General features: G+C 48.8%; 1 protein-coding gene across 1 annotated transcript in view; it reads right to left on the bottom strand.

Annotated features, from left to right (window-relative positions):
• Positions 1–4,205: 4,205 nt before the first annotated feature.
• Positions 4,206–26,633, bottom strand: part of NSMAF (neutral sphingomyelinase activation associated factor) — a 180,542-nt gene continuing 158,114 nt past the window's right edge. Inside the window, exons 27-30 of the mRNA XM_075316032.1 lie at positions 26,357–26,507; positions 25,258–25,360; positions 17,420–17,529; positions 4,206–6,405 (exon numbers count right to left, since the gene is read on the bottom strand). Of these exons, the coding sequence (XP_075172147.1) occupies positions 6,311–6,405; positions 17,420–17,529; positions 25,258–25,360; positions 26,357–26,507 (459 nt within the window). The 3' untranslated portion in view covers positions 4,206–6,310. The remainder of the gene's footprint in view (positions 6,406–17,419; positions 17,530–25,257; positions 25,361–26,356; positions 26,508–26,633) is intronic.

The following is a 26,633-nucleotide window of genomic DNA, read 5'->3' as shown; positions in this document are numbered from 1 at the left end:
CCCCCCAGCGGCAACAGATCTCCTGAAACACGTCCGGGTGAAGGGACCATTCCCCTGCGTCCATGCCCTGGCGACTGAGATAATCTGCTTCCCAGTTTTCCACGCCTGGGATGTGAACTGCGGATATGGTGGAGGACGTGGCTTCCACCCACATCAAGATCCGCCGGACTTCCTGGAAGGCTTGACGACTGCGTGTGCCGCCTTGGTGATTGATGTATGCCACCGCTGTGGAATTGTCCGACTGAATTCGGATCTGCTTGCCTGCCAGCCACTGCTGGAACGCTTTCAGGGCAAGATACACTGCCCGAATTTCCAGAACATTGATCTGAAGCGAGGACTCTTGCCGGGTCCACGTACCCTGAGTCCTGTGGTGGAGAAAAACCGCTCCCCATCCTGACAGACTCGCGTCTGTCGTAACTACTTCCCAAGATGGGGGAAGGAATGATTTCCCCTTCGATAATGAAGTGGGAAGAAGCCACCACCGAAGGGAGGCTTTGGTCGCCTGAGAGAGGGAGACGTTCCTGTCGAGGGACGTCGGCTTCCTGTCCCATTTGCGTAGGATGTCCCATTGAAGGGGACGCAGGTGAAACTGCGCGAAAGGGACTGCTTCCATTGCTGCCACCATCTTCCCCAAGAAGTGCATGAGGCACCTCAAGGGGTGTGACTGGCCTTGAAGGAGAGACTGTACCCCTTGCTGTAGTGACTGCTGTTTGATCAGCGGAAGCTTCACTATCGCTGAGAGGGTATGAAACTCCATGCCAAGGTACGTCAGCGATTGGGCCGGTGTCAGATTTGACTTTGGAAAATTGATGATCCACCCGAAACTCTGGAGAGTCTCCAGGGTAGCGTCGAGGCTGTGTTGGCATGCCTCTTGAGAGGGTGCCTTGATCAACAGATCGTCCAAGTACGGGATCACAGAATGACCCTGAGAATGGAGGACCGCTACTACAGTAGCCATAACCTTGGTGAAAACCCGTGGGGCTGTTGCCAGGCCGAATGGTAGTGCCACGAACTGGAGGTGTTCGTTTTCCATGGCGAAGCGCAAGAAGCGTTGGTGCTCTGGGGCAATCGGAACGTGGAGATAAGCATCTTTGATATCGATCGATGCAAGGAAATCTCCCTGGGACATTGAGGCGATGACGGAACGGAGGGATTCCATCCGGAACCGCCTGGTCTTTACGTGTTTGTTGAGAAGTTTCAGGTCCAGGACAGGACGGAAGGACCCGTCCTTCTTTGGGACCACAAACAAGTTGGAGTAAAAACCGTGGCCCTGTTGCTGAAGAGGAACAGGGACCACCACTCCTTCTGCCTTCAGGGTGCCCAGCGCCTGCCGAAGAGCCTCGGCTCGCTCGGGAGGCGGAGAGGACCGGAAGAATCGAGTCGGGACGAGAGATGAACTCTATCTTGTAACCGTGAGAGAGAATGTCTCTCACCCAGCGGTCTTTTATTTGTGGCAGCCAGGTGTCGCAAAAGCGGGAGAGCCTGCCACCGACCGAGGATGCTACTAGAGGAGGTAGAAAGTCATGAGGCAGCCGCTTTGTTAGCGGTGCTCCCAATGGCCTTTTTAGGACGTGAATTAGACCGCCATGCATCAGAGTTCCTTTGTTCTTTCTGAGGCCTTTTGGACGAGGAGAATTGGGACCGGCCCGCGCCCCGAAAGGACCGAAACCTCGACTGCCCTCTCCTCTGTTGGGAGAGGTTCTGCTTGGGCTGGGGTAAGGATGTATCCTTTCCCTTGGATTGTTTGATGATTTCATCCAGGCGCTCGCCAAAGAGCCTGTCGCCAGAAATTGGCAAACCGGTTAAACGCTTTTTGGAAGCGGAATCTGCCTTCCACTCCCGTAGCCACAAGGCCCTGCGGACTACTACCGAATTGGCGGTCGCAACTGCCGTACGGCTCACAGAGTCCAGGACGGCATTCATAGCGTAAGACGCAATTGCCGAGGTCTGGGAGGTAATGGAAGCCACTTGTGGCACAGCCGCTTCAATTTTCGCTTGACCTGCTGATATAGCTTGTAGCGCCCATACGGCTGCGAATGCTGGGGCAAAAGAAGCTCCGATAGCTTCATAGATGGATTTCATCCAGAGCTCCATCTGCCTGTCAGTGGTATCTTTAAGCGAGGCCCCATCTTCCACTGCAAGTATGGATCTAGCCGCCAGTCTGGAGATTGGAGGATCCACTTTGGGACATTGAATCCAACCTTTAACCACTTCCGGGGGAAAAGGATAACGTGTATCCTTAAGGCGCTTAGAGAAACGCTTATCCGGACAAGCATGGTGATTCTGGATTGCCTCTCTGAAATCAGAGTGGTCTAGAAACATACTCTGTGTACGCTTGGGGAACCTGAAGCGAAATTTCTCCTGCTGAGAATCTGACTCCTCCGCCGGAGGGGCTGAGGGAAGAATATCCAGCAACTGATGAATGGATGCAATAAGATCATTCACTATGGCGTCCCCGTCTGGAGAATTAAGATTGAGAGCGCTCCCAGGATCAGAATCCTGATCAGCTGTCTCCGCATCATCAACCAGAGAATCCCCCCGCTGAGACCCTAAACAATATGATGTCGAGGGAAATTCTAAGCGGGCCCGCTTAGACGATCTGGGGCTAGGTTCTAAGTCCGAACCCTCCGTCTGGGAGGTATGAGATACCCCGTGAGGACATTGTTGGTCCAACTGAGGGGGGGCAGGGAACAATGATTCAACAGAGTCCCTTTGCTGAGATACCGGTCTGGACTGCAAGGCTTCTAGTATCTTAGCCATAGTCTCAGAGAGTTGATCCTTAAAGGCTGCAAACTCAGTCCCCGTCACCTGGACATTGTCAATAGGTGGCTCCCCCTGGGCCCCTCTTAGCAGAGGATCCGGCTGAGGAAGTGTCACAGGGGTCGAACACTGTACACAATGAGGGTCAGTGGAACCTGCCGGTAGCTGGGTCTTACATGCGGCGCAGGCAACATAATAAGCCTGTGTTTTGGCACCCCTGCCTTTTGTGGGCGCCATGCTATAGTTTTCCCTGAGTAACACAATAGGGTATATAGCCAGAAAGAACTGTGCTCATACAGTGTAAATTATATACAGTACACAAATAATGTACCAATACAATACAGCACCATGGGGCTAGCACCACATGTGCTGCTTACCAGCCGCCTAAGCGGTTGTGAGGCCACCAGAGACCGTGTCTGGGTCTCCCATGAATATGTCCCTCTCTGCAGCGTCGGTGGAGCTGACAGGAATGGCTGCGGCGTCCTGACGAGCTGAGGAAGCTGTGGGCGTGGCCTGGAAAGAGCGCGAAACGGGCGCTCACACTGTGCACGGTGAGGTGAGTGGAGCATGTAAATCATACTCCAGCCCTCATTGCTGCTCGCTCCGTGCAGCGTCCCGACCTTCCCCTGCCTGTCAGGGCTGAGGGCGGGAGAGAAAAAAGGAAACTAGGCCGCAATGAAGCCGGGGACCGTAGTAATAAACGCGGCCGCCGTAAAAGCGCGGTCGCGTGAATGTCCCCGGCGAACTACAAGTCCCAGCCGCGCCGCAGTGTCCCGTGGCAACGGCGGTCAGTGCGGTAGCCCTTACATATAAACACACTCAGCGACGCTGAGTGTGTAATGGCACATATAGACCCGGTCAGCGCCGCGGTCCCCGGTGCACTAGCACACCCAGCAAAGCTGAGGTGATGCCGTGCGCGGTCCCCATAGGGATACAGAGTACCTCCAAGATGCAGGGCCATGTCCCTGAACGGTATCGGCTCCTATCCATCAGGCTCCACAGGAGTTGTGGATGAAGCCCGGTCTCAGTGCCTGGAGACCGATAAGATCCCACTTCACCCAGAGCCCTAAGGGGGATGGGGAAGGAAAAACAGCATGTGGGCTCCAGCCTCCGTACCCGCAATGGATACCTCAACCTTAACAACACCGCCGACAAAAGTGGGGTGAGAAGGGAGCATGCTGGGGGCCCTATATGGGCCCACTTTTCTTCCATCCGACCTAGTCAGCAGCTGCTGCTGACTAATCTGTGGAGCTGTGCTTGCATGTCTGCCTCCTTCGCACAAAGCAAAAAACTGAGCAGCCCGTGGGAGCACGGGGGGTGTATTGGCAGAAGGGGAGGGGCCTAACACTTTTAAGTGTAGTACTTTGTGCGGCCTCCGGAGGCATAGCCTATACACCCAATTGTCTGGGTCTCCCAATAGAGCGAAAAAGAAAACTCCTTTAACTACTCAAGCAATGCTGGATAACATTTTCTTTGAAGTCCGCTCTTTGTTCCTCTTATTTCTCTGGAAAATGTTTAAATAGGACCACATAGCAGCACATGGCCAAAAATATGTTACAGCTATATTGCAGCATACAGTATGTGAATGATTATATTGGGACCTCAAATTGCAGTTCTAATTGATATTTTTGTGACTTTTATGTCACAATGTGTGGATTTTCACTAACAGTGCAATCTTTGGCTACATCACACAGCCAATGAGGGGAAATGGATGAATAAACTGAAGAAAGAAAAAAAATCACCATCTCCAGGAGGAATAACAGTACAATATGTTATAATAGAAAATAAAATGCTCCAATGGTGAATGCAACCAGCATCTTATAGACTTACATAGACTTATAGCGCCTGGTTTAAAAAAAAGAACAAAAAACCACCTGAACAAATGGCATAAAATCAGTGGTTACATACATCACCATATAAATCTAGAAGATGCAGAAGCATGTCAAGTGTTTCCAGAATGGTCAGAGATCGACGAACATGAAAAGTAAAGCTAGTGTGCAATGAGGAGTGTGCCATCGTGCTCCCTTCATTTTTAAATTGGGTTGTGAGAGGACTACTGCCATGGAGTCAGTTCACTGCCAGGTATCATGCACAAGACTTGGTTATGGGGTGGCAGACACCAGCAGCGCTCTCAGCTCACAATATAGAAGATAGTGGTGCTTGCACACACCTTTCATCTTTGATTTATGGAGCAATTTATAGACTAGTTTAATAATTGGTAATCCTATATATGCCTTTATCCGATACCTTCACTTTACCCTTTCCTAGTATGGTACAGGATCTGGAATGTTCTGCAGATCAGTGAGAGTCCTGATCTTGAGACTTAAGGGGTACTTTCCACACTAAGACATCGCAGCTGCGATGTTAGTGGGGTCAAATCGAAAGTGACCCACATCCGGCGTCGTCGACATCGGAGTATGTGAATCGTTTTTACTACGATTAACGAGCGCAAAAGCGTCGAAATCGTATGATTGGTGTAGCGTTGGTCATTTCCATAATTTCAGACGGACCGATGTTACTTGTTCCTGCGGCAGCACACATCGCTGTGTGTGAAGCCACAGGAGCGAGGAACATCGCCTTACCTGCGTCCTGGCTGCAATGAGGAAGGAAGGAGGTGGGCGGGATGTTTACGTCCCGCTCATCTCCGCCCCCCTGCTTCTATTAGCCGCCTGCCGTCGTTGTGACGCCGCACGACCCGCCCCCTTAGGAAGGAGGCGGTTAGCCGGCCAGAGCGACGTCGCAAGGCAGGTAAGTGCATGTAAAGCTGCCGTAGCGATAATGGGACCTATCTTTCATACGTTCGTGCAAGTCCATTCTTACTCTGAGCGGTGTACTAAAACAAATACTTTCTATCGACTGAACGCTGCTCTGTGTGCTGTAGTATAGGAGCAAGGACTTTCAGTCCCCATCACCATAGAGGGGGTAGGTATGCTTTAAGAGATCTGCACTAGTGACTGTATATACTGGACCCTTTACCTTGAGATCCACTTTCAAGCTATGCTATCCTTCATAGTTATGTGGTCTGTAGACAAGGACACATATACCCTTCATACATTCCAGCAAGGCAGACAGTAAATATACAGCAATGGAGAAGGACCAGGCCTCCAAGCAAAGCAACAAAACCAGCTGCTAAAGTTTCATGAAGCGGTACTAAAATGTGAACAACTTTATTATCAAATTGATTGGCTGTTAAGGGCTGGACTTAAAAAGCTTTCCAGTCTAATACTTGTGAAGAACATGCACCCGCTTTACTCCAGACCAGGATAGAAATAGCCATGTTCCCACGTGTGAGCCAGAGTTTGATGGGTAGGGGACCAATTATCCATTTTATCCAGTTATACAATACATAGATAGTAGCCACAGTTTGTATAATGAGAAGACACATAACACAGACTCTATGGAGTGGTGGGCTGACAAGGCACAGACTATTGGAATGGTGAGCTGACAAGGCACATGCGTTGAAGCAGTGATGACATTACACAAAACATAAAAAACAAACAATTTTTAAAAAAATCTTCAAGTCTGGAGCAGTGAAGTGGAAAGTAAAAGCTCAGTACTGCAGCTTCCAGAGAACAATCTGTCTGTCTGCCGCTCCTGTGATGATAGTATTGCACGGTTCACTCATCCACATACATGTCACAGCATCTAGAGAGGGAAAAACAAATGCAAGATTATAGAAAAGGCTATGTAGCATACATTATATAGAGCTTATAGATGTGTATCAACCAAGTACACTTTTCCAATCACATATACAGTAGGTACGGAAAGTATTCAGACCCCTTTAAATATTTCATTTTTTGTTTCATTGCAGTCATTTGCTAAATTCAAAAAAGTTAATTTTTTTATTTCTCATTAATGTATACTCTACACCCCATCTTGACAGAAATAAACAGAAATGTTTGCAAATTTATAAACAAGAAAAACTGAAATATCACATGGTCATAAGTATTCAGACTCTTTGCTCAGACACTTATTTAAGTCACATGCTGTCAATTTCCTTGTGATCTTCCTTGAGATGGTTCTACTCCTTCATTAAGCTGGTGTCACACTAAACGACAGCGACAACGACGTCGCTGTTACGTCACCATTTTCGGTGACGTAACAGCGACCTTGTAAGTCGCTGTTATGATCGCTGCTTAGCTGTCAAACACAGCAGAAGCAGCGATCATAAGGTCGCTGTGCTACATGTTCAGAGAGCAGGGAGCCGCGCTTAGCGCTGGCTCCTTGCTCTCCTGCAGCACACATCGGGTTAATTAACCCGATGTGTGCTGCAGCTACATGTCACAGTTCAGAGAGCAGGGAGCCGCGCTTAGCGCTGGCTCCTTGCTCTCCTGCAGCACACATCGGGTTAATTACCCGATGCGTACTGCAGCCACATGTCACAGTGCAGGAGCCGGCGCTGGCAGCAAGAGCGGAGGCTGGTAACCAGCGTAAACATCGGGTAACCAGGGAAAGGTCTTCCCTTGGTTACCCGATGTTTACGCTGGTTACAGCTTACCGCAGCTGCCAGTGCCGGCTCCTGATCGCTTCATTTCGTCGCTCTCTCGCTGTCACACACAGCGATGTGTGTGTCACAGCGGGAGAGTGACGACCAAAAAATGAAGCTGGACATTCAGCAACGACCGGCGACCTCACAGCAGGGGCCAGGTCGTTGCTGGATGTCACACACAGCGACGGGACGTCGCTGCAACGTCACAGAAAATGGTGACGTAGCAGCGACGTCGTTGTCGTCGTCGTTATGTGTGACACCAGCTTTAGAGTCCAACTGTGTTTAATTAAACTGATAGGTGTGTGCCTCTCCACATCAAGTCCTGTCTAGATAAGACCTCACAGCTCACAATGCATGTCAGACCAAATGAGAATCATGAGCTCAAAGACAGAATTGTGGCAAGGCACAGATCTGGCCAAGGTTACAAAAAAGAATTTCTGCTGTACACAAGGTTCCTAAGAGCACAGTGGCCTCCATAATCCTTAAATAGAAGAAGTTTGGGACCACCAGAACTCTTTCTAGACCTGGCCGTCCAGTCAAACTGAGCAACCGTGGGAGAAGAGCCTTGGTCAGAGAGGTAAAGAAGAACCCCAAGATCACTGTGGCAGAGCTCCAGAGATGCAGTAGAGAGATGGGAGAAAGTTCCACAAAGTCAACTATCCCTGCAGACTTCCACCAGTTGGGCCTTTATGGTAGAATGGCCGGACAGAAACCTCTCCTCAGTGCAACACATATGAAAGCCCGCATAGAGTTTGCAAAAAAAAAAAACAACAACACACATGAAGGACTCCCAGACTATGAGAAATAAGATTCTCTGGTCTGACGAGACAAATATAGAACTTTTTGGTGATAATTCTATGTGGTATATGTGGAGAAAACCAGGCACTGCTCATCACCTGCCCAATACAATCCCAACAGTGAAACATGGTGGTGGCAGCATCATGCTATGGGGGTGTTTTTCAGCTGCTGGGACAGGATGACTGGTTGCAATTGAAGGATAAATGAATGCAGCCAAATACAGAGATATCCTAGAAAAAAATCCTTCCAGAGTGCTCTGGGCCTCAGACTTGGCTGAAGGTTCACCTTCCAACAAGACAATGACCCTAAGCACACAGCTAAAATAACAAAGGAGTGGCTTCAGAACAACTCTGTGACCATTCCTGACTGGCCCAGCGAGAGCCCTGACCTAAACCCAATTGAGCATCTTTGGAGAGACCTGAAAATGGCTGTCAACCAACGCTTACCATCCAACCTGACAGAACTTGAGAGAATCTGCAAGGAAGAATGGCAGAGGATCCTCAAATCCAGGGGCGAAAAACTTGTTGCATCATTCCCAAGAAGGCTCATGGCTGTACTAGCTCAAAAGGAGGGTGCTTCTACTCAATGCTGAGCAGAGGGTCTGAATACTTATGACCATGTGATATTTCAGTTTTTCTTGTAGAAATGTTTGCACATTTTTTAAACTTCTTTCAAGATGGGGAACAGAGAGTACATTAATGAGAGAAAAAAAAATGAACTTTTTTGAATTCACCAAATGGCTGCAATGAAATAGAGTGAAATATTTAAAGGGGTCTGAATACTTTCCATACCCATTGTAAATCAGAAAGTCACCAAGGTGCTGATCAAAATGATCATTGGCCTTTGCTTCCTATAGCCTGGACAGAATGGAAAATTACCTTTGGTTATTCTCAAACAGAAAAAAGTTATGTCCAGAGCTCAGCAGGTGCAAATGTGGGGATAGTGTACTGTAATATGATGAAATTTGTCACAAACGTTTGTCAAAACACTCTCAGCATGTCAGTTAGGTCAGATTTCCACCCACTAAATAGATTAGGGTAAAATTGGTCTGGATTGCATTTAGGCCATGTGTGAGAACAGTAAGGCTATGTGCCCACGTGTGTGCGCTCTGCGCAGCAGCGTAACGTCACTGCATGTGTGCTTCAGAGCGCAGCTGAAAAGCTCCGTTCTGAAGCTTCGGTGACTGTCGATTTCATGTGCTCTGGATGCAGCCCCTCCCATAGACAGAGCGGGGGCTGCATGCAAAGCGCACGAAAGAAGTGACATGTCACTTGTTAGAACGCAGCGATTTCGCAGCAGCCGAAGCGCTGCATTCTTATACGCCACGTGGGCATGGATTAGGCACAATCTTCATAGATTGTGCTGGGGACGCAGGACGCATGCAGTTACGCTGCGGTGCAGATCGCAGCGCAACTGCATGAAAATACGCCACGTGGGCACAGCCTTATTTCTGCAGAGGTCTGCACAAACATACAATATCTCCCCTTATTTACGGCAAAGTTTTTTTTTTTTAAACTCGTTTTATTGAAGGTTAAGTATGACATAGGATCAGCAATCAACCATGCTATTTGTACATATTACAAAAGACATAAGTCAACATGAGAGTAAACAATCACACGTTATACCTAGGGAATCTCAAATGGGACAATGATTATTTCTTCAGGTTACATTAGACCAAGTCGCACCACAAAATATCGGTGTAGAACTCCATAAAAGACGCTAATGCAAGAATATACATCATAAAAGAAAAATTTTCTTAAGATGATAGATCATGTAAGTTTGAGACCATGGAGCTGGGCGAACCTCCAGTCAAGGGGGACCCCAACCACCCACCCCAAGTCTCAAATTTATGCAGAGAGCCCCTGTTCTTGAATACAAAATGCTCTAGAGGAATTATGGCGTTTACGAGGGCAACCCACGACGCTCTAGAAGGGGGGCGGGGGTTCATCCAATTTAGTATTAAGCCCTTAAGGGCCAGGAACAGGACCTTCTTCAGTAGCAGGTTCTCGGAACGGGTCCAGGAGTTAGTATTCAAAACTCCAAACAGGCATAGGATTGGGCTCATAGGGACCGCTTTCTCCAACACTGAGGTGAGCACAAGTATTACCTCTCTCCAGTAGGAGTGGATAGAATGGCATTCCCAAATCATGTGCTAAAAATTTGCACCGCATCGCCCACACCTTGGACACGCGTCCGTGACAGTGCTATTCATTTTATTTAGTCTTACTGGTGTGATATAGCTCTGATGGATAATATACAGTTGAATGAGTCTATTGTTAATAGCAAGAGAGACCAGAGTATGGTATTCAACTATGTCGTCCCAGGCTATATCATCTAATTCAGGGATTTTAGCTCTCCATTTCCCCAGCACGGAGAGGGGGTTGTTCATGGCCTTGGCCCGAATGAGGGATGAATATAATTTGGAGATCAGGCCTCCAGGGCCCTGTGATCTAATGATTCTAATGATTCTAATGAACCATACCCCGACTGCAGTTGCACAAAGGAGCGGAGCACGTTATCACGGACAATAGAGCCCAGGGAAGCTATTCCACGACTCCTCCAGTCCCCAAAGTCCGACAATCCACAGAAGTGGGGTAGGTCTAGATTACCCCATAAGGGAGTCTCGACGGGTACGTCCTGAAATCCAAAAGTGGATTTAGCTTCCTTCCAAATCCTTGCGCCCAGTTTATGGATTGGAAGGATTCGGCCCTCAGGGGCCCGTTTATGGTCTGATAATAGAGGCCATAGGAGATCCATACCCGTGTGACCTGCCAAAAATCCCTCCGGGGAACCACTCGCATCCAGCAGGGTCCAATGACCCAAATATTTCAACTCTCCAGCTAAGTAGTATAAATGTAGATCAGGGAGGGCCATACCTCTAAAGTTTTTTGGCCTTTGAAGTTTGGCAAATTTAATTTTGGATCTAGAGGAGCCCCAGACAAAAGGAGATCATTAAGGAGTCCATGGAGCGAAAAAAGGATCGAGGGATTTGTACAAAAATATGTTGGGTAATATAAAGACACTTCGGTTGCACAATCATTTTAAGAAGATTAATCCTTCCCGCCACTGAAAGGGGAAGCTGACTCCATCTACTGAATTTTTCTCCGAAGTGTGCCAGAAGGGGGGAAACATTTCTAGCAATCATTTCCGCTGGACTTTTAGATAGGCTGATCCCCAGATATTTGAACTGGTTGACTACAGGTATTCTACATATTCGTGTACCAACAGAGTCCTCCATATTTTGGGATAAGAACATGAGATCTGATTTGGACCAATTTATCACTAGACCCGAGAGTTCCCCGAATTGATCAATGATTTCCACGGCTCTAGGAATGGAGGAGTCCGGATTTGAGGTGAAGAGCAACAGGTCTTCCGCATATGACAGACGTTCTTCCCCCCCTTCCGTGCCTCACTCCCATGTACACCGGGTCCGCCCGAAGGCGTATCGCTAACGGCTCCATAGCTAGGGCAAACAGGAGGGGAGACAGGGGGCAACCCTGTCTGGTCCCCCTCCCCAGGGAGAAAGTCCCAGACACGCCGCCACTCACCTGAATATTAGCCGTCGGTGATTTATATATGATCTCAACCCACCGAATAAAGTTATTGCCGAAACCAAATGCCCGCAGCACCTCCAGAAGATAGGACCATTCAATGGAGTCGAAGGCCTTGGCCGCATCCAATGAGACCAGAGCCCAGTCCTCTCCCAAGTTTTCACCAGCTTGCAGGATCACCTGCGCCCTTCTCAGGTTGTCCGAGGTACTCCTACCTGGTATGAATCCAGACTGGTCACTGTGTACGATGGAGGAGATTACTTTATTGAGTCTGGTTGCCAAAACCTTCGTTAGTATTTTGTAATCAGAGTTCAACAGCGAGATTGGTCTGTATGAACCACAATCCAGGGGGTCTTTGTCACGCTTCAATAATAAAATGATAGAGGCTTCATAAAAGGAGTCGGGTAACCGACCCATCCGAAATGACGCCCCGATCGTTTCCAGGAGGATTGAAGCAATCTCCCCGTGATATTTAGTATATATCTCGATAGAGAATCCATCAGGGCCAGACGCCCTACCCTTGTGAAGGGTCCCCATTGCCTCCTCCAACTCCTCCAGACTGCTGTCCCCATCCAGAGCCAACCTCTGATCCGATGTCAACCTGGGAAACTGAAGGTCTCGCAGATAGTCGGATATCTCCTCTCCCGAGAAAGTCAGTCTGGACAATGGATGTAACAATCTCACCCCTGGAAGAGCGAATCCTAAGAACCGCAGGTGAACTGTTGGACTGGTGAACCAGGAATGCCAGTAGGCTACTAGAGTGGTTCCCCTGCTCAAAGTATCTCTGGTTTGTGAAGAAGACGTGTCTTTTGGCTTTATCCTGTAGGAACAGAAGATATTGCCTCTCAGCTTGCAGCCATCGGACTCTATTCTCCTCAGACGGGTCAGAGGTAAAGCTATGTTCTAACGATTTACTTTTAGCAGCCAGGTGCTCCTCCTCCTTGGCCGCCTGTTTTTTAGCGTATGAAATAGAGGATTGACAACAACCCCTCAAGTATGCTTTGAATTTATCCCAGTATGCTGAGTGATTGTCTTCAGCAGTGTTCACCTCGGCGTATGCCCTAATTTGATCAGAGCTTCTATCACTAGCACCAAAAAGCGACAGCCACCAAGGGTTGATTTTCCGAGACAATCTATGTGATGTGAACCCCTCCCAACAAATACTCACAAATACTGGTGAGTGCTCTGAAACCGACCTAGGTAGATGACAGACCGATTGTATGCGAGAACAGACCCTCTCATTCCCACAGATGTAGTCAATTCTGGATAGGGAGTGTTTCCCGGGAGTGTAACAGGTGAATTCCCTCAAGACTGGGTTATCAAGCCGCCACATGTCGCACCAACCAACCTCTTTGAGGAATTCACTTAATCTAGTATGTATCGTTTGAGGGATGGAGGATTGTTGGCAACTAAACCTGTCCAGCCCTGGATTATTGATCAAATTAAAGTCACCCATACAGAACACCAGCGCCTGGGGGTATTGAGAAGCAAACTTAGCTGCCTCATACAGAACTGAGGTACCCATCGTACGGGGGATATATATGGCTAGGATCACAACCATTGATCCGTCAATCTAAGCTTGGATAAATACAAATTTGCCATCAGGGTCTTTTACAACTCTTCCCGGGTCCCATCGCAATGATCTATGAATCAATACTGACACCCCCCTGGAGAATGATGAGTGGGTAGAGTGTGAAGACCATTGAACCCATGGCTTATTAAGGAATCTAACAGTCTCAGGTAGCAAATGGGTCTCCTGTAGACATACAATTTGTGACTTGGATGTTATGATATGCGAAAAAACAGCCGCCCTTTTCCTGGCTGTGCCCAGTCCCCTGACATTCCATGTCATTAAATTTAAGACCATAGATAAATACCACCTGTAGATCTAAATTAGGTGTGTCAATCTCTTAACCTACAGTTGAACATGGGTAAACGTACCCCTTAACACTAAACACTCGACTGCGCAAGGCAGACGTAAAGGAACGTCCAGTAATGTAACAAAGAAAGAAGTTCCCTAAAAACGTCTAGGGTTAGTTAACGTGGCTAGATGTTGTGTCTGGTACGGGGGAGTCCTTCGTCCGGGACCTGAGCCACTCCAGCAGTCCAACGTATTGCAGATAATCAAAATGGGACATGGGTCTAGAGGAATTAAACGGGGGGGAGGAAGAAGAAGAGGAGAGAAAGAGAAAAGGGAACAGGGGAAAAAAAGGGGGGGGGGGAGAGGGGAGAGAAGTGGGGAGGAGGGAGGGTGGGTGACAAGGGGGGGGGGGGGGGAGGTGGGGTTGGCGTGGGACGGGGGGAGGGGCAGGGGGGGGGGAGAGGGGGTAACGGTAAGGCATATGGATTTATAACATGCGGTAACCAAGGGCAAATTAGAACAAATAGGGTAGAAATGGGCTGTCCCCAGCGGCGATTCAGAGCATAACACCCCAGAACTGGAGTACAAACTGGCCTGTAATCTTGTGAACTTCCCAGAGTCCTCCGCGCCCCACACCGAAGTGGCGCAACAACGATGGAGCCAGAGTCCCACCCGCGAGTGCGACTCTGGGGTCCCCCCGTCCGGGACCAAGGGTCAAGGTAGAACGAGCCTCTGAGATGATGCAGAAACGGATGAGACTAAGGGACTCCAGGTCACAAAAGCCACAAACAAGGCATCATGGTGTCCCATAGAACGTAGCAGGGTCGGACCTGCATCAGCGCTTTCTTCCAAGTTTCAGTGAGTTGATCCAGTCCTCGGCTTCCACAGGAGAGGTAAACAACAATGAACGCTCCTGATGAATCACTCTGAGATGAGCAGGGAAGATCGTGGAGTAGGCTATTTGATGCTCTATGAGTCGCTTCTTCATAAAGGATAAAGGAGGCTCTTGTTTTCTGGAGGGCTGCAGAGAAGTCGTGGAAAATCGATATACTTGCATGGTTATAAGATATCGGACCCTTGCATCTCGTAGCACTCAGGATAGCGTCTCTATCTCTACTGCTCAGTAGGAGAGTTAGAAGAGGTCTCGGCTGCGCTTCTGGAGGAGGAGGTCTGGCCGGAACACTGTGAGCTCTCTCTATAGCGTAGGCCGAGGACAGCACTGAGTCAGGTAAGGTGTCTGTAAGCCAGGCTTCCATGAACTTACATGGTTCGCTCCGCCCGACTCTCTCTGGCATCCCCAGGATCCTCAGATTGTTGCGGCAGAGGCGGTTCTCTAGGTCATCAGCCCTCTGCGACCATGTGTTCGCCGCCTGCTCCAGAGAGGATAACTATCTGGGCACCGGTCGTGCAGCGTCCTCCAGAGTGGAGGTCCTCTGCTCCGTCTCCTTAACCCGCTCCCGGAGGTTTTGCAGATCCAGCCTGAGGAGACCCACATCAATTTTCACCTCCTCGATCTTGCCCGTTAGCGACACCTTGGAGTCTTGTATCACTGCAAGGAGACGGGCGGTGACTTGCTCCAAAGTAATCTCCCAATCTCCCTCGGGTTCGGCCTCCACTCCTTCCTCATCCTCAGTTTTGCTGGCTTCCCGCGCTGCCTGCTTGCCTGTGCCATCTTGCTGAGGGGCCCGGGCGAACTTCTTCAACTTCTTGGCCGCTGCTCCTCTGCGCCCTCTGCTTATGCTGTGGCTCAGAATGGTCACCACACCGGGAGGAATCAAGCGGTGTGCCCGGTTACCGGTTTCGGCAGGATTAATTCAAATAAAGAGGCGTTGGACTGCGGAGCTGCTCTCAGATGCGACCGCTCATACTGCCTGCTGGCCTGCCTGCTGGCCACGCCCCCCCTATTTACTGCAAAGTTAATGCAACTTTTTTTCAAAGGGAATCGGTCACCAGGCTTTACCATGTAATCAGAGTAGCCAGGTAGAGACAGAGACTTTGATTCCAGTGATATGTCACTTACTGGGCTGCTTGTTGTAGTATTGATAAAATCACTTCACTAGAGGAATAATAAACCTGCCATGTAGTTATTCATATTCATGAGCTTTATATAACTTCAGCCCCACCACTAATTGCCAGTTTTCTATGTACACGGTGCATAGGCAAAAATCTAATTGACAATCATTGGTGGGAGCTAGAAAGCTTCAGAATTACATTGATAAAGTGACCTCCAGTCCACACAGAAGCCGGGTGAGACAGCAGGTCATAATAAGTGGTGATGCCGAGGTTGTGTCTGAAATGGCAGAAGACACAAACCAGTAAGTGTTGGAATATACTCTCTACACTCACATCAAATCACATTACTGTTTGACAACAGTGCAAAAAAAAAAAAAAAAACAACCCCACTGGCGTGGTCCTTTGTTTAGAGGAAATCACTGCAATTCTGCTCTCATTACAAAAATGGTGATTTTTATATGCATGTTCTTCAGGGTCACAGAGAAGCCCTTAGGAAAAAGAATGCACAGCGAGTCTTCATGAAAGCACAACCACTTTGCTTGGAATGGTAAACCACAGCATTTAAGGGCGCTTTACACGCTACAATATATCTTACGATGTGTCGGCGGGGTCATGTCGTAAGTGACGCACATCCGGCATCGTAAGTTACATTGTAGCATGTAACAGCTACGTGCGATTGCACGGTAAAACATTCATCGCATGCACGTCGTTCAATTCCTAAAAATTGAACGTCAGGTGGTTCATCGTACCCGGAGTAGCACACATCGCAGTGTGTGACACCCCGGGAACGATGAACAGATCTTACCTACGTCCTGCGGCTCCCGCCGGCTATGCGGAAGGAAGGAGGTGGGCGGGATGTTTATGTCCCGCTCATCTCCGCCCCTCCGCTTCTATTGGCCGGCTGCCGCGTGACGTCGATGCGACGCCGAACGTCCCTCCCACTCCAGGAAGTGGATGTTCGCCGCCGACAGCGAGGTCGTATGGACGGGTAAGTACGTGTGACGGGGGGTTATTCGTTTGTGCGACACGTTCAACAAATTGAACGTGCCGCACATACGATGGGGGCGGGTACGATCGCATACGATATCGTATGCTGGATCGTATGGTGTAAAGCAGGCTTTACTCTATGTGGGAACATGGCCTTGGGTAGAGTTCACATGGATCAAATACGATGCAGGTGTAGGGCAGCTGCAAAATATGACCAAAGTGAGACCATTTTGTGGCAGAAATGCTGCAAATTTACACCATTTTTGCCCCGGAAGGTGAAAGTCGACTGTATAAATGCATCACCAGTCAATTTACATTGGATTATTTCCTTTGCACTTTGTTCATGAGATTTTGTAAAATGTACCGTAATCAACCACAATGCTGGCACTAAATGTAATATGCTGTGGATTTTTGGTTTGGAAACTGAACAGAAAGCCTGGAGCATATCTGATCTGTGTGGATGTAGCCTTAGGCTACTTTCACACTGCGTTTTGCCTTACATTTAGTGGTCCAGTCGGGGCATCCGTTCGAACCGCCCCTCCCCCACCCCGCAAAACGTGTTTCGGATGCATGCACCGACAGGGCCATTGACTGTAATGGAGAAGACTCAGCGTCTGACTGAGAGAAGACTCAGCGTTCGAACGGATGCCCCGACTGGACCACTAAACGCAAGTAAAAGCGCAATGTGAAAGGGGCCCTAGTCATAGTATATCTAAGAATAAAAAGGACAGTTGAAATCCCAACAAGGACAACATCTGCAAGGAGTTTGTATGTTCTCCCAGTGTTTGTGTGGGTTTCCTCCGGGTACTCCGGTTTCCTCGCACACTCCAAACACATACTGATAGGGAATTTAGATTGTGAGCCTTGATGGGGACAGTGTTGCCAATGTATGTAAAGCGCTGTGGAAGTAGTAACGCTATATAAAAGGAATAAATATTATTATATATGCATTCCTCTTACCTGTATGACCAGTCATTCTTTCCAGGATTCTTCCAGCAAGGAGGTCCCAGACTAGCAGTTCTCCAGTGTCATTGCCTGACAGAACAGTGTGACCATTCCAGCAGAAGCATCTACATGAGAGACCAGAAGGATCAGCTTATACCTGGGAATAGTCTGAGAAATATTACACGTCCTTGGAGATGTGGCAGGCACTACAGAAGGGACCGTGGAGTGCCGGTAAACCATACAAAAGTAAATGAAAAACAAAATGTCAAAAGAAAAATGCACATCCCAAAATGAAGCTTTATTACACAAAAATAAATCTGGCACAGCAAATTAAAAATGATTAAAAAAAGAGAATTTTGTTACTTACCGTAAATTCTTTTTCTTATAGTTCCGACATGGGAGACCCAGACCATGGGTGTATAGCTTCTGCCTCCGGAGGACACACAAAGTACTACACTCAAACGTGTAGCTCCTCCCTCCTAGCATATACACCCCCTGGTAGCCAGTCCTAGCCAGTTTAGTGCAAAAGCTGAAGGAGGACATCCACCCACAAGTAGAGAGAGTAAAACCCGGAACAACCGGAACCTCTGTCTACAACAACAACAGCCGGTGAAAACACACGGAACAAGAAACCTGCCAACAGGCAATAGGGAGGGTGCTGGGTCTCCCATGTCGGAACTATAAGAAAAAGAATTTACGGTAAGTAACAAAATTCTCTTTTTCTTCATCGTTCCTTATGGGAGACCCAGACCATGGGACGTTCTAAAGCAGTCCATGGGTGGGAATAAACAGACAAACTGAGAAGTAGGCGAAACCTAACTTCACAAATGGGCGACAGCCGCCTGAAGGATGTGTCTGCCCAAGCCCGCATCTGCCGAAGCATGAGCATGCACTGGGTAGTGGTTCGAAAAGGTATGCAGACTAATCCAAGTGGCAGTCTGACAGACCTGCTGAGCCGTAGCCTGGTGCCTGAAAGCCCAAGAGGCACCGACAGCTCTGGTCAAGTGTGCCTTGATCCCCGGCGGGGGAGGCACTTGAGTACACTGGTAGGCATCGGAAATGGCCGACCTAAGCCAACGAACCAGGGTCGGCTTAGATGCCGAGAGGCCCTTACGCTGACCAGTGGTCAGCACCAAAGAGAGGTGCACCACCTAAGAACAGCGGTGCGAGACACATAGATCCGGAGCGCCCGCACCAGATACAGGATATGCAACGCTTTTTCAAAGCGATGAACAGGAGCCGGACAAAAGGAAGGCAGGGAAAATGCCCCGGTTAAGGTGGAAGCAGCAACCACCTTAGGGAGAAAGTCCGGAGTCGGACGGAGGACCACCTTGTCTTGATGAAAAACCAAAAAAGGGGGTGACTCCGAAGAGAGTGCAGCCAAAACAGAGACTCTCTTGAGGGAAATTATGGCCACTAGAAAGACCACTTTCTGTGAAAGACGAAACAAAGAAACCTCCCTAAGAGGCTCAAAGGGGGGTTTCCGGAAGCCGTGAGGACCAGATTAAGGTCCCAGGGCTCCAAAGGCCGCCGGTAAGGCGGAATGATGTGAGATGCGCCCTGCATGAAGAAGCGCACCTGAGCCAGCCGGGCGATACGCCGCTGGCACAACACTGACAGAGCCGAGACCTGTCCCTTAAGGGAATTGAGGGATAGTCCTAGCTGTAGACCGGACTGTAGAAGGGACAGGAGGGTCGGCAAGGCCAAAAGGCTAAAGGACACTTCAGAGCTCGAGTCATAGTGGAGATGACTTCAGGAGGGATACCAGAAGTCGTCAAGATCCAGGACTCAAGAGCCACGCCGTCAATCTGAGAGCCGCAGAATTCTGGCGGAAAAACGGACCTTTTGAGAGAAGGTCTGGACGGTCCGGAAGATGCCATGGCAACTCTACGGACAGATGGAGCAGGTCAGGGTACCAAGCTTGCCTGGGTCAGTCTGGAGTATGAGAATGACCCAACGGCCCTCCTTACTGATCTTGCGCAGGACTCTGGGCAAGAGCTAGAGGGTGAAACACGTAAGACAGACGAAGCTGGGACCAAACATGAACCAGTGCGTCTGCCGCAAAAACCTGAGGATCGTGGACCACGGTTGGACGGCTGAGATAATCTGCCTCACAGTTTTTCCACGTCTGGGATGTGGGCTGCGGATATGGTGGACTAGGAGTCCTTCGTCCACTGAAGAATGCGTTGAGCCTCCAACATTGCCAGGCGGCTGAGTGTCCCGCCCTGGAAGTTGATGTAGGCAAACGCTGTCGCGTTGTCTGACTGGACTCGAATGTGCCTAGCCGCCAACAGATGGTGAAAGGCTTAGAGAGCTAGAAACACAGCTCTGATTTCCAGCACATTGATCCAGAGGGCTGATTCGGACAGAGTCCAAGTGCCCTGCGCTCCATGGTGGAGATATACTGCTCCCCAGCCGGATAGACTAGCATCCTGGTGAGGATCACCCGGGACGGGGCCAGGAAGGAGCGTCCCTGAGACAGAGGGGCAGAAGCCACCACTGAAACGAGCCCCTGGTCTGTGGCAAAGCCACCACCCCGTGGAAGGAGGAAGTCCGCTTGTTCCAACAGCGGAAAATATCCAGCCGCAGAGGACGCAGGTGGAACTGGGCAAGGGAATCGCTTCCATTGACGCCACCATCTGATCCAGCACCTGTATTAGGTGCCTGATGGAACGACGTCGACCGCCAGCGGAGGGACTGCTGTTTGACTAAGGGCCGCTTCACAAGTGCCGAGAGAGTCTCGAATTGCGTCCCTGGATACGTGAACTTCTGGGTCGAAGTTAGAGTGGACTTGGACAGAATCACAAGCCACCCGAATTGGTTAGAGTGGCGAGAGTGAGCGAGGCACTCCGCTAACAGTCTGCACTGGATGAAGCCCAGACTAGAAGGCCGTCCAGGGCAAAAGGATCACTGCCAGCCCCTAGAGGTGCAGGACCACAATCACAGCTGCCCCGACCTTGAGAATACTCGAGGGGCCGTGGCTAACCCCAAGGGAAGAGCCACGAATTGGACCACTCCGATTGCAAAACGTAGCCAACGCTGGTGTGAAACTGCGATTGGCACATGCAGATAGGCATCTCTGATGTCGATGGATGCTAGGAAATCTCCTTGGGTCATTGATTGATCGCCGAGACTCCATGCGAAAATGCCGCACCTGAACATGCTTGAGAAGCTTGAGATCCAGGTCGGAAGGCACCGCCCTCTTCGGGGACTAGGAATAGATTTAAGCAGAAATCTCCGAACCGTTCCCAGTCGGGAACCGGTACAATTACTCCATTGGCCTGCAAGAATGCCACGGCCTGTGAGAATGTCAAATATATAGAAATAGGAAAACGGGTTTTAGCCGCGCTGAAAAACCACTGGTACAGGATTAATGAAGAGGTTTCTTTTTTATTTCAGCATTTCCAACGCGTTTCAGAGACAAGGACCGTCTCCTTCCTCAAAGGATTTCTTTTTTCCCTGAGGAAGGAGACGGTCCTTGTCTCTGAAACGCGTTGGAAATGCTGAAATAAAAAAGAAACCTCTTCATTAATCCTGTACCAGTGGTTTTTCAGCGCGGCTAAAACCAGTTTTCCTATTTCTATATATTTGACATTTGCTAGCCACGGGGCCGCTGCTTTCAAACCAATCTGACACTCACATGCGATCTCAGGAGTTGTGACTGGCACAACCAGATCAGGTGAGTGTACTCTTATTTTTCGTCATCTCCAGTCATACCGGGTAAGACCCTATTTGCGCCTTCTGTCTCCCCACCTTTAGCACCTGTACGGCCTGTGAGAAGGCGGCGGCCTTGGAGCAGGGGGGAGTTGACAGAAAAAATCTGTTTGGCGGGCTGGATAGAATTCTATCCTGTAGCCGTGGGAGATGGTATCCCGTATCCACTGATCGGAGACGTGTTAAAACCATACGTCGCCAAAGTGGGAGAGCCTGCCACCGACCAAGGACGTTGTTGGCGTGGCCAGATAGCCAGGAGGCGGCTGACTTAGTGGCAGCATCTCCTGCGGTCCTCTGAGGACGCGGCTTCGTGCGCCATTTGGGTTTACGATCCTTGGCTGAGCTAGTGGACGAGGCCGAGGGCTTAGAGAACGATCAGATGGAGGAACGAAAAGAACGAAACCTCGACTGATTCCTGCCCTGGACAGGTTTCTGGTTTAGATTTGTGGCATGGAAGAACTCTTCCCGCCAAGAGCTTCCTTAATAATTTCATCCAGTTGTTCCCGAATAGTCTGGTCCCAGCAAAGGGGAGCACAGCAAGGAACTTCTTTAGAAGCATCTGCCTTCCACTTCCGAAGCCACAGGAGCCTGCGGATAGCGAGGAATTAGCCGAGGCCACCGCAGTGCGGTGAGAGTCTCCAGCATGGCAGACATGGCATAGGATGAAAAGACTGAAGTCTGGAAGTTAAGGCAACCATTTCGGACAGAGTCCCTGTGAGGGAATGCATCTCCTCTAGAGAAGCAGAGATGGCTTTGAAAACCCGCACTGCTGCAAAAGCTGAGGAGAATGAGGCCCCTGCCGCCTCCATACAGATTTGGCCAGAAGGACAACCTGGCGGACAGCAAAACCTTAAGTGAGGAGCCATCAGCCACTGATACAACGGTCCGGGTTGAGCCACCTTTGGTGAATGAGCCCACTCATTGACCACCACTGGTGGAAAGGGAAAACTGCCATCAGAACCACGCTTTGGGAAGCGTTTGTCAGAGCAGACCCTGGGCTTGGTCACAGTGGCCTGAAAACTGGAGCGGTTAAGGAACACACTCCTCGTTCTCTTAGGCAAGGAAAACTCTGGCGGATTGAGGTCCAGCACAGAATTAATGTACAGTGGGATCCTTAGAGAGGTGCCGTCAGCCACTGATACAACTATCCGGGCTGAAAGTCTATACACCGGAGGGACCACCCTTGGTGAATGAGCCCACTCCTTGACCACCTCTGGTGGAAGGGGGAAACAGTCATCAGAACCACGCTTTGGGAGCGTCTGTCAGGACAAGCTCTGGGCTTGGTCACAGTGGGCTGAAAACTGGAGTGGTTAAGGTACACACTCCTTGTTCTCTTTAAGGTATACTGATGCCTTTCTGCCAGAGGGGGATGCTCCCCTGATACAGGCGGATGGAGGTCCAGTACAAATATAATGGACGCAATCAAATCATTAGCATCTGCATCACCTTAGGACAGATCAATGGTACATGAAGTAGTGTCCGAGCCCCTAGTAAAGACATCCTCCCCGTCCAGTGAGTCAGCTCGTGAATCAGAGCTGCGGGACGGGGAAGGACAGGGGACCCTGCGTCACCGTTTTAGGAGGACGGGGTCTGAGACCATGTGAGCTTTGCTAAGCGAGCCGTAGCAGCAGAAGCGCCCTGAGAAGGGGGCTAATGCATGCTCAGCAGAGTCCGGGACAGCTGTCCCCTGGAAGTTCAGGGGGTTCAGCCACCGGAGTTGGAGCAGCTGGAGGGACCACTGAGGAGCCTCCAGGCTGAGGGACCACTGTTTTTATGTGCTCGGTACAGGCAGTACGAGTCTACATGCAGTGCATATTAAGAACAGCCTTGCAGCCTTGCTCTGATGTGAGACATGCTGCAGAAGTGGGGGCTCTGTCCAGAATGACCCCCAGCAGAGTATATAAACAGAGTATATAAGCAGCTGCACAACCGGAGGTTGTGTCTTGCCAGACCGTTTTACATACACTTCTGTGCCCCCCAGTCCCCCAGCCCAGGCCCCCATTTGTCACAATGTGGTATCTCTGTGCCTATGCAGACACTGAGAACGCTGAGAAAATGGCGACCGGAGCGAGGAGAGGGGGCGGGGCCTACTCTGAGAGCGGGCAAATGAGGTAGACAGGGGAGGGAATCCTTCCTCAGTGAGGAGTGTCCGTTCCCTGTGCTGAACAGCCGCTGGGCGGAGCCGCACTGTCCCTCTGCATGACTGACATGCAGGGGCAGTGGAAACCGAAACTAGGCCTCAGGCGAAGCCGGGGCCTAGATTTAAACATGCGGCCAGCGTGCAGGCACCATCGGCGCGGTTCTCCAGTGAAAACTGGAGAACCAGCCGGAAATGTTAACACAATCATAAAACACACTCTCCCCAATAAATAAAGTACAAGGGACCCCTGGAAAGACCACTTTCTGTGGTAAAAACGTCTCAGTACTTAGCTTGTGAGACGCAGGTGCCAGGTCCCTGGGAGGTGAGCGCTCCGTCCGGCAGAATCCTGAAAGGGCTGCGGATGGAGACCGGTCTCCTGCAAAGCAGCGAGAACCGTGATGGCTCCCACTTCAAGCCAGAGCCCCAGGGGATGGTGAAGGAGCGCGGCATGTGAAGGCTCCAGCCTTGGAAAATCAACCTTAACAGCACCGCCGACACAGTGGGGTGAGAAGGGACATGCCGGGAGTCCAGACTGGACCCGCTTTTCTTCCAAATCTTTGAAATCCAAAAAATCAAAAATCAGAGAATGCATGTGTGTGTGTGACCTCCTGAACACAAAGCATTGAAACTGGCTAGGACTGGCTACCAGGGGGTGTATATGCTAGGAGGGAGGAGCTACACGTTTGAGTGTAGTACTTTGTGTGTCCTCCGGAGGCAGAAGCTATACACCCATGGTCTGGGTCTCCCATAAGGAACGATGAAGAAACACCAAAATGTGAATGTAGGGAAAAAAAAGCCCAAGAAAGGGAAAAATCACATCTTCAAAGAAAAATACTGGATCCAAATACAAGATAAAATGTTAAAATAGTCCACCAATAATGGTCTATGGTAAATATAAGTACAGTATATGGCATATACATAAAATAAAGACGAACAGATAATAAATGTATTGTACGTAGTAGTTGTAGTAGTATATAGACCCAAAAGAAGAAGTCAAATAATAGTCACCACTCCTGAAGAAGCCACTGTGTGGTGACAAACATTGGGCCCCTTTGTCCATCTTCACTTTTTTATATATTTTCCCTTTATAGTTATTTTTGACGGTATTTATGTATATATCAGTTCCATTATTCATCTTTATCGTGCATGGTTTTTTCTACTCTAATACTGCTGTTTCTGCTATATATCTTATATAAAGTTCCCACCTTTTTCATATTTACCATAGGCCATTATTGGTGGAATTATTTTGACATGCATGTGTCATCTTATATCTGGATCCAATATTTTTGTGTGAGGATGTGACCATTAGGGTCTGTGCGCACGTTGCGTATTTCTACGCGTTTACGCAGCATTTTAAACTGCAGTGTAAATGCATGCGTTCTGCGTCCCCAGCAAAGTTTATGAGAAAAAGAAATTCCATGCGCACGTTGCGTTTTGAATGCCAAATGTTTGACAAAATCGATGCGTTCTAAAAAGCAATATGTCACTTCTGTGTTTTGGATGCTTTTCCCTCTGTCTATGGGAGAGCAAGTATCCAAAACACATCAATTTTGCATTAAAAAATGCATCCAAAACGCAGCGTTTTATTTGTCATGCCAGAACACAACGTGCGGACATACCCTTCGTTTGATATTAGTTGGGAAGTGCACAGGGAGCTGCCAGCAGTGGATTTTGAAAATTTGTACACCCAAGTGGTATCCGCATGTCAGTCAGGTTACTAATGATTGAGGAATGTTCTGACAGCAGCCAAGACGCATAAGTGTGGAGATTTCTGCATGTGACGCTCACGCTGGATACTGAATTAATCAATATTTGTTGAAAATGTCAATATATAGTCATCATTTGCATATTAACATACCTATTTATCCTGTGATTTAAAATTTGAATATTGAGGAGTGTATAAGTATTGGGGAAGATTGTAATCCCCTCCTTTATTTAGGGTAATTATGCGGTCACCCTCTGGATGTGCATGGTAACAGGTATATACAGGTGACATTACCTCTGTCTTTCTCCAGAGGACAGAGAAGAGATCAGCATTCCCGTCTGCACATCAATGATCTTTAGGCATCCATCTTCTCCAACAGAAAGAACATGTCTGGCATCTGCAAAAAGTGATTATTACTAGATTTCAGCACCACAAGTCACCGGTGGCACTCTGAAGCCTTACAGAGGGAGCAGATCACAGTATTGAGGGAACCGGTTATAATTAGTGTTGAGCGGACCCGAACTGTAAAAATCCGGATCCGCGCGGTTTCAGCGTCCGATCCGGACGCGGGAATCCGTCTGCACGATCCGGGATATATCACACTCACACTCACTCTTCCAGACTTCTTTTCCAACCCGCGACGGATCAGCCGGCCCCGGATTATTTGAAGTCCGCTCAACTCTACTTATAATGCATGTGTTTATATTCTCAGACTACGTTCACACTTCTGTTCAGATATTCGTTTTGTCACTTCCATTTTGGGGAACAAAAATGGGTTAAAAAGGGATTCTTTGTGAATTAAGTGGAAAAAATACATTGAATAAGATTGATAAACGCATTTTAGCCAAAATTCGGAAATAAAAAGAGAAAAAAAAAAAAAAGACGATCTTTAGGCATTTCCTCCCGCCTGTCTCTAATTTCTCCGCCTAGATATTGGCCATAAAAAGCAGGACACAACTCAATGCTTAGGACATGTTGTGTGTTCAGCAATGTGATGGCAGCAAGTTTAGAAATCATAATACGTGCCCCTAGGCAAGAGGGGCAAACAAAAAAAAAGAAAAAAAAAGTGTAATACACTGTGAGGGAAATATAAATTGATAAATACTTTTTATATTTTTCTCTGAGAACCCATTTAAAGTCCCAAACTGATCCTTTTCATAAAATGTAAACAATGAAGACACCCCATTATTATGGAGTCTGTCCGTTGTATCTAGAACAAGGGCATCGTCCATTCGTCAGCAGCAGCCATGGTGGAATAAACTACACAGCAAATGTAGGGTGACTCAATTGCACTAGTAATCACACCTCTAGGGGTCGCCTCGCAATAACACCCATCTATACGCCCCTCATTCATGTTTGAAGGCTAGAATAATATGTATTAAACTGAATGTACCAGGACTTAGGGCAATGTCATGCACTGATCCATTGTGGCATGGCAGCTGGTGCAGCACACAGGACTCTGCCACATCCCAGATACTGACGACACCTTCTTTAGTTCCAGACGTCAGCAGTAACCCATCAGAGCTCACGTTGATAGCGTTCACCTAAAAAAGAGAATTTTGTTACTTACCGTAAATTCTTTTTTTTATAGTTCCGTATTGGGAGACCCAGACCATGGGTGTTTAGCTTCTGCCTCCGGAGGACACACAAAGTACTACACTAAAAAGTGT

Source organism: Anomaloglossus baeobatrachus, chromosome 6 (assembly GCF_048569485.1).
Source record: "Anomaloglossus baeobatrachus isolate aAnoBae1 chromosome 6, aAnoBae1.hap1, whole genome shotgun sequence".
Taxonomy (NCBI): domain Eukaryota; kingdom Metazoa; phylum Chordata; class Amphibia; order Anura; family Aromobatidae; genus Anomaloglossus; species Anomaloglossus baeobatrachus.
Note: the sequence above shows the minus strand (reverse complement) of the source record. Positions and strands in the feature narration are given on the sequence as shown.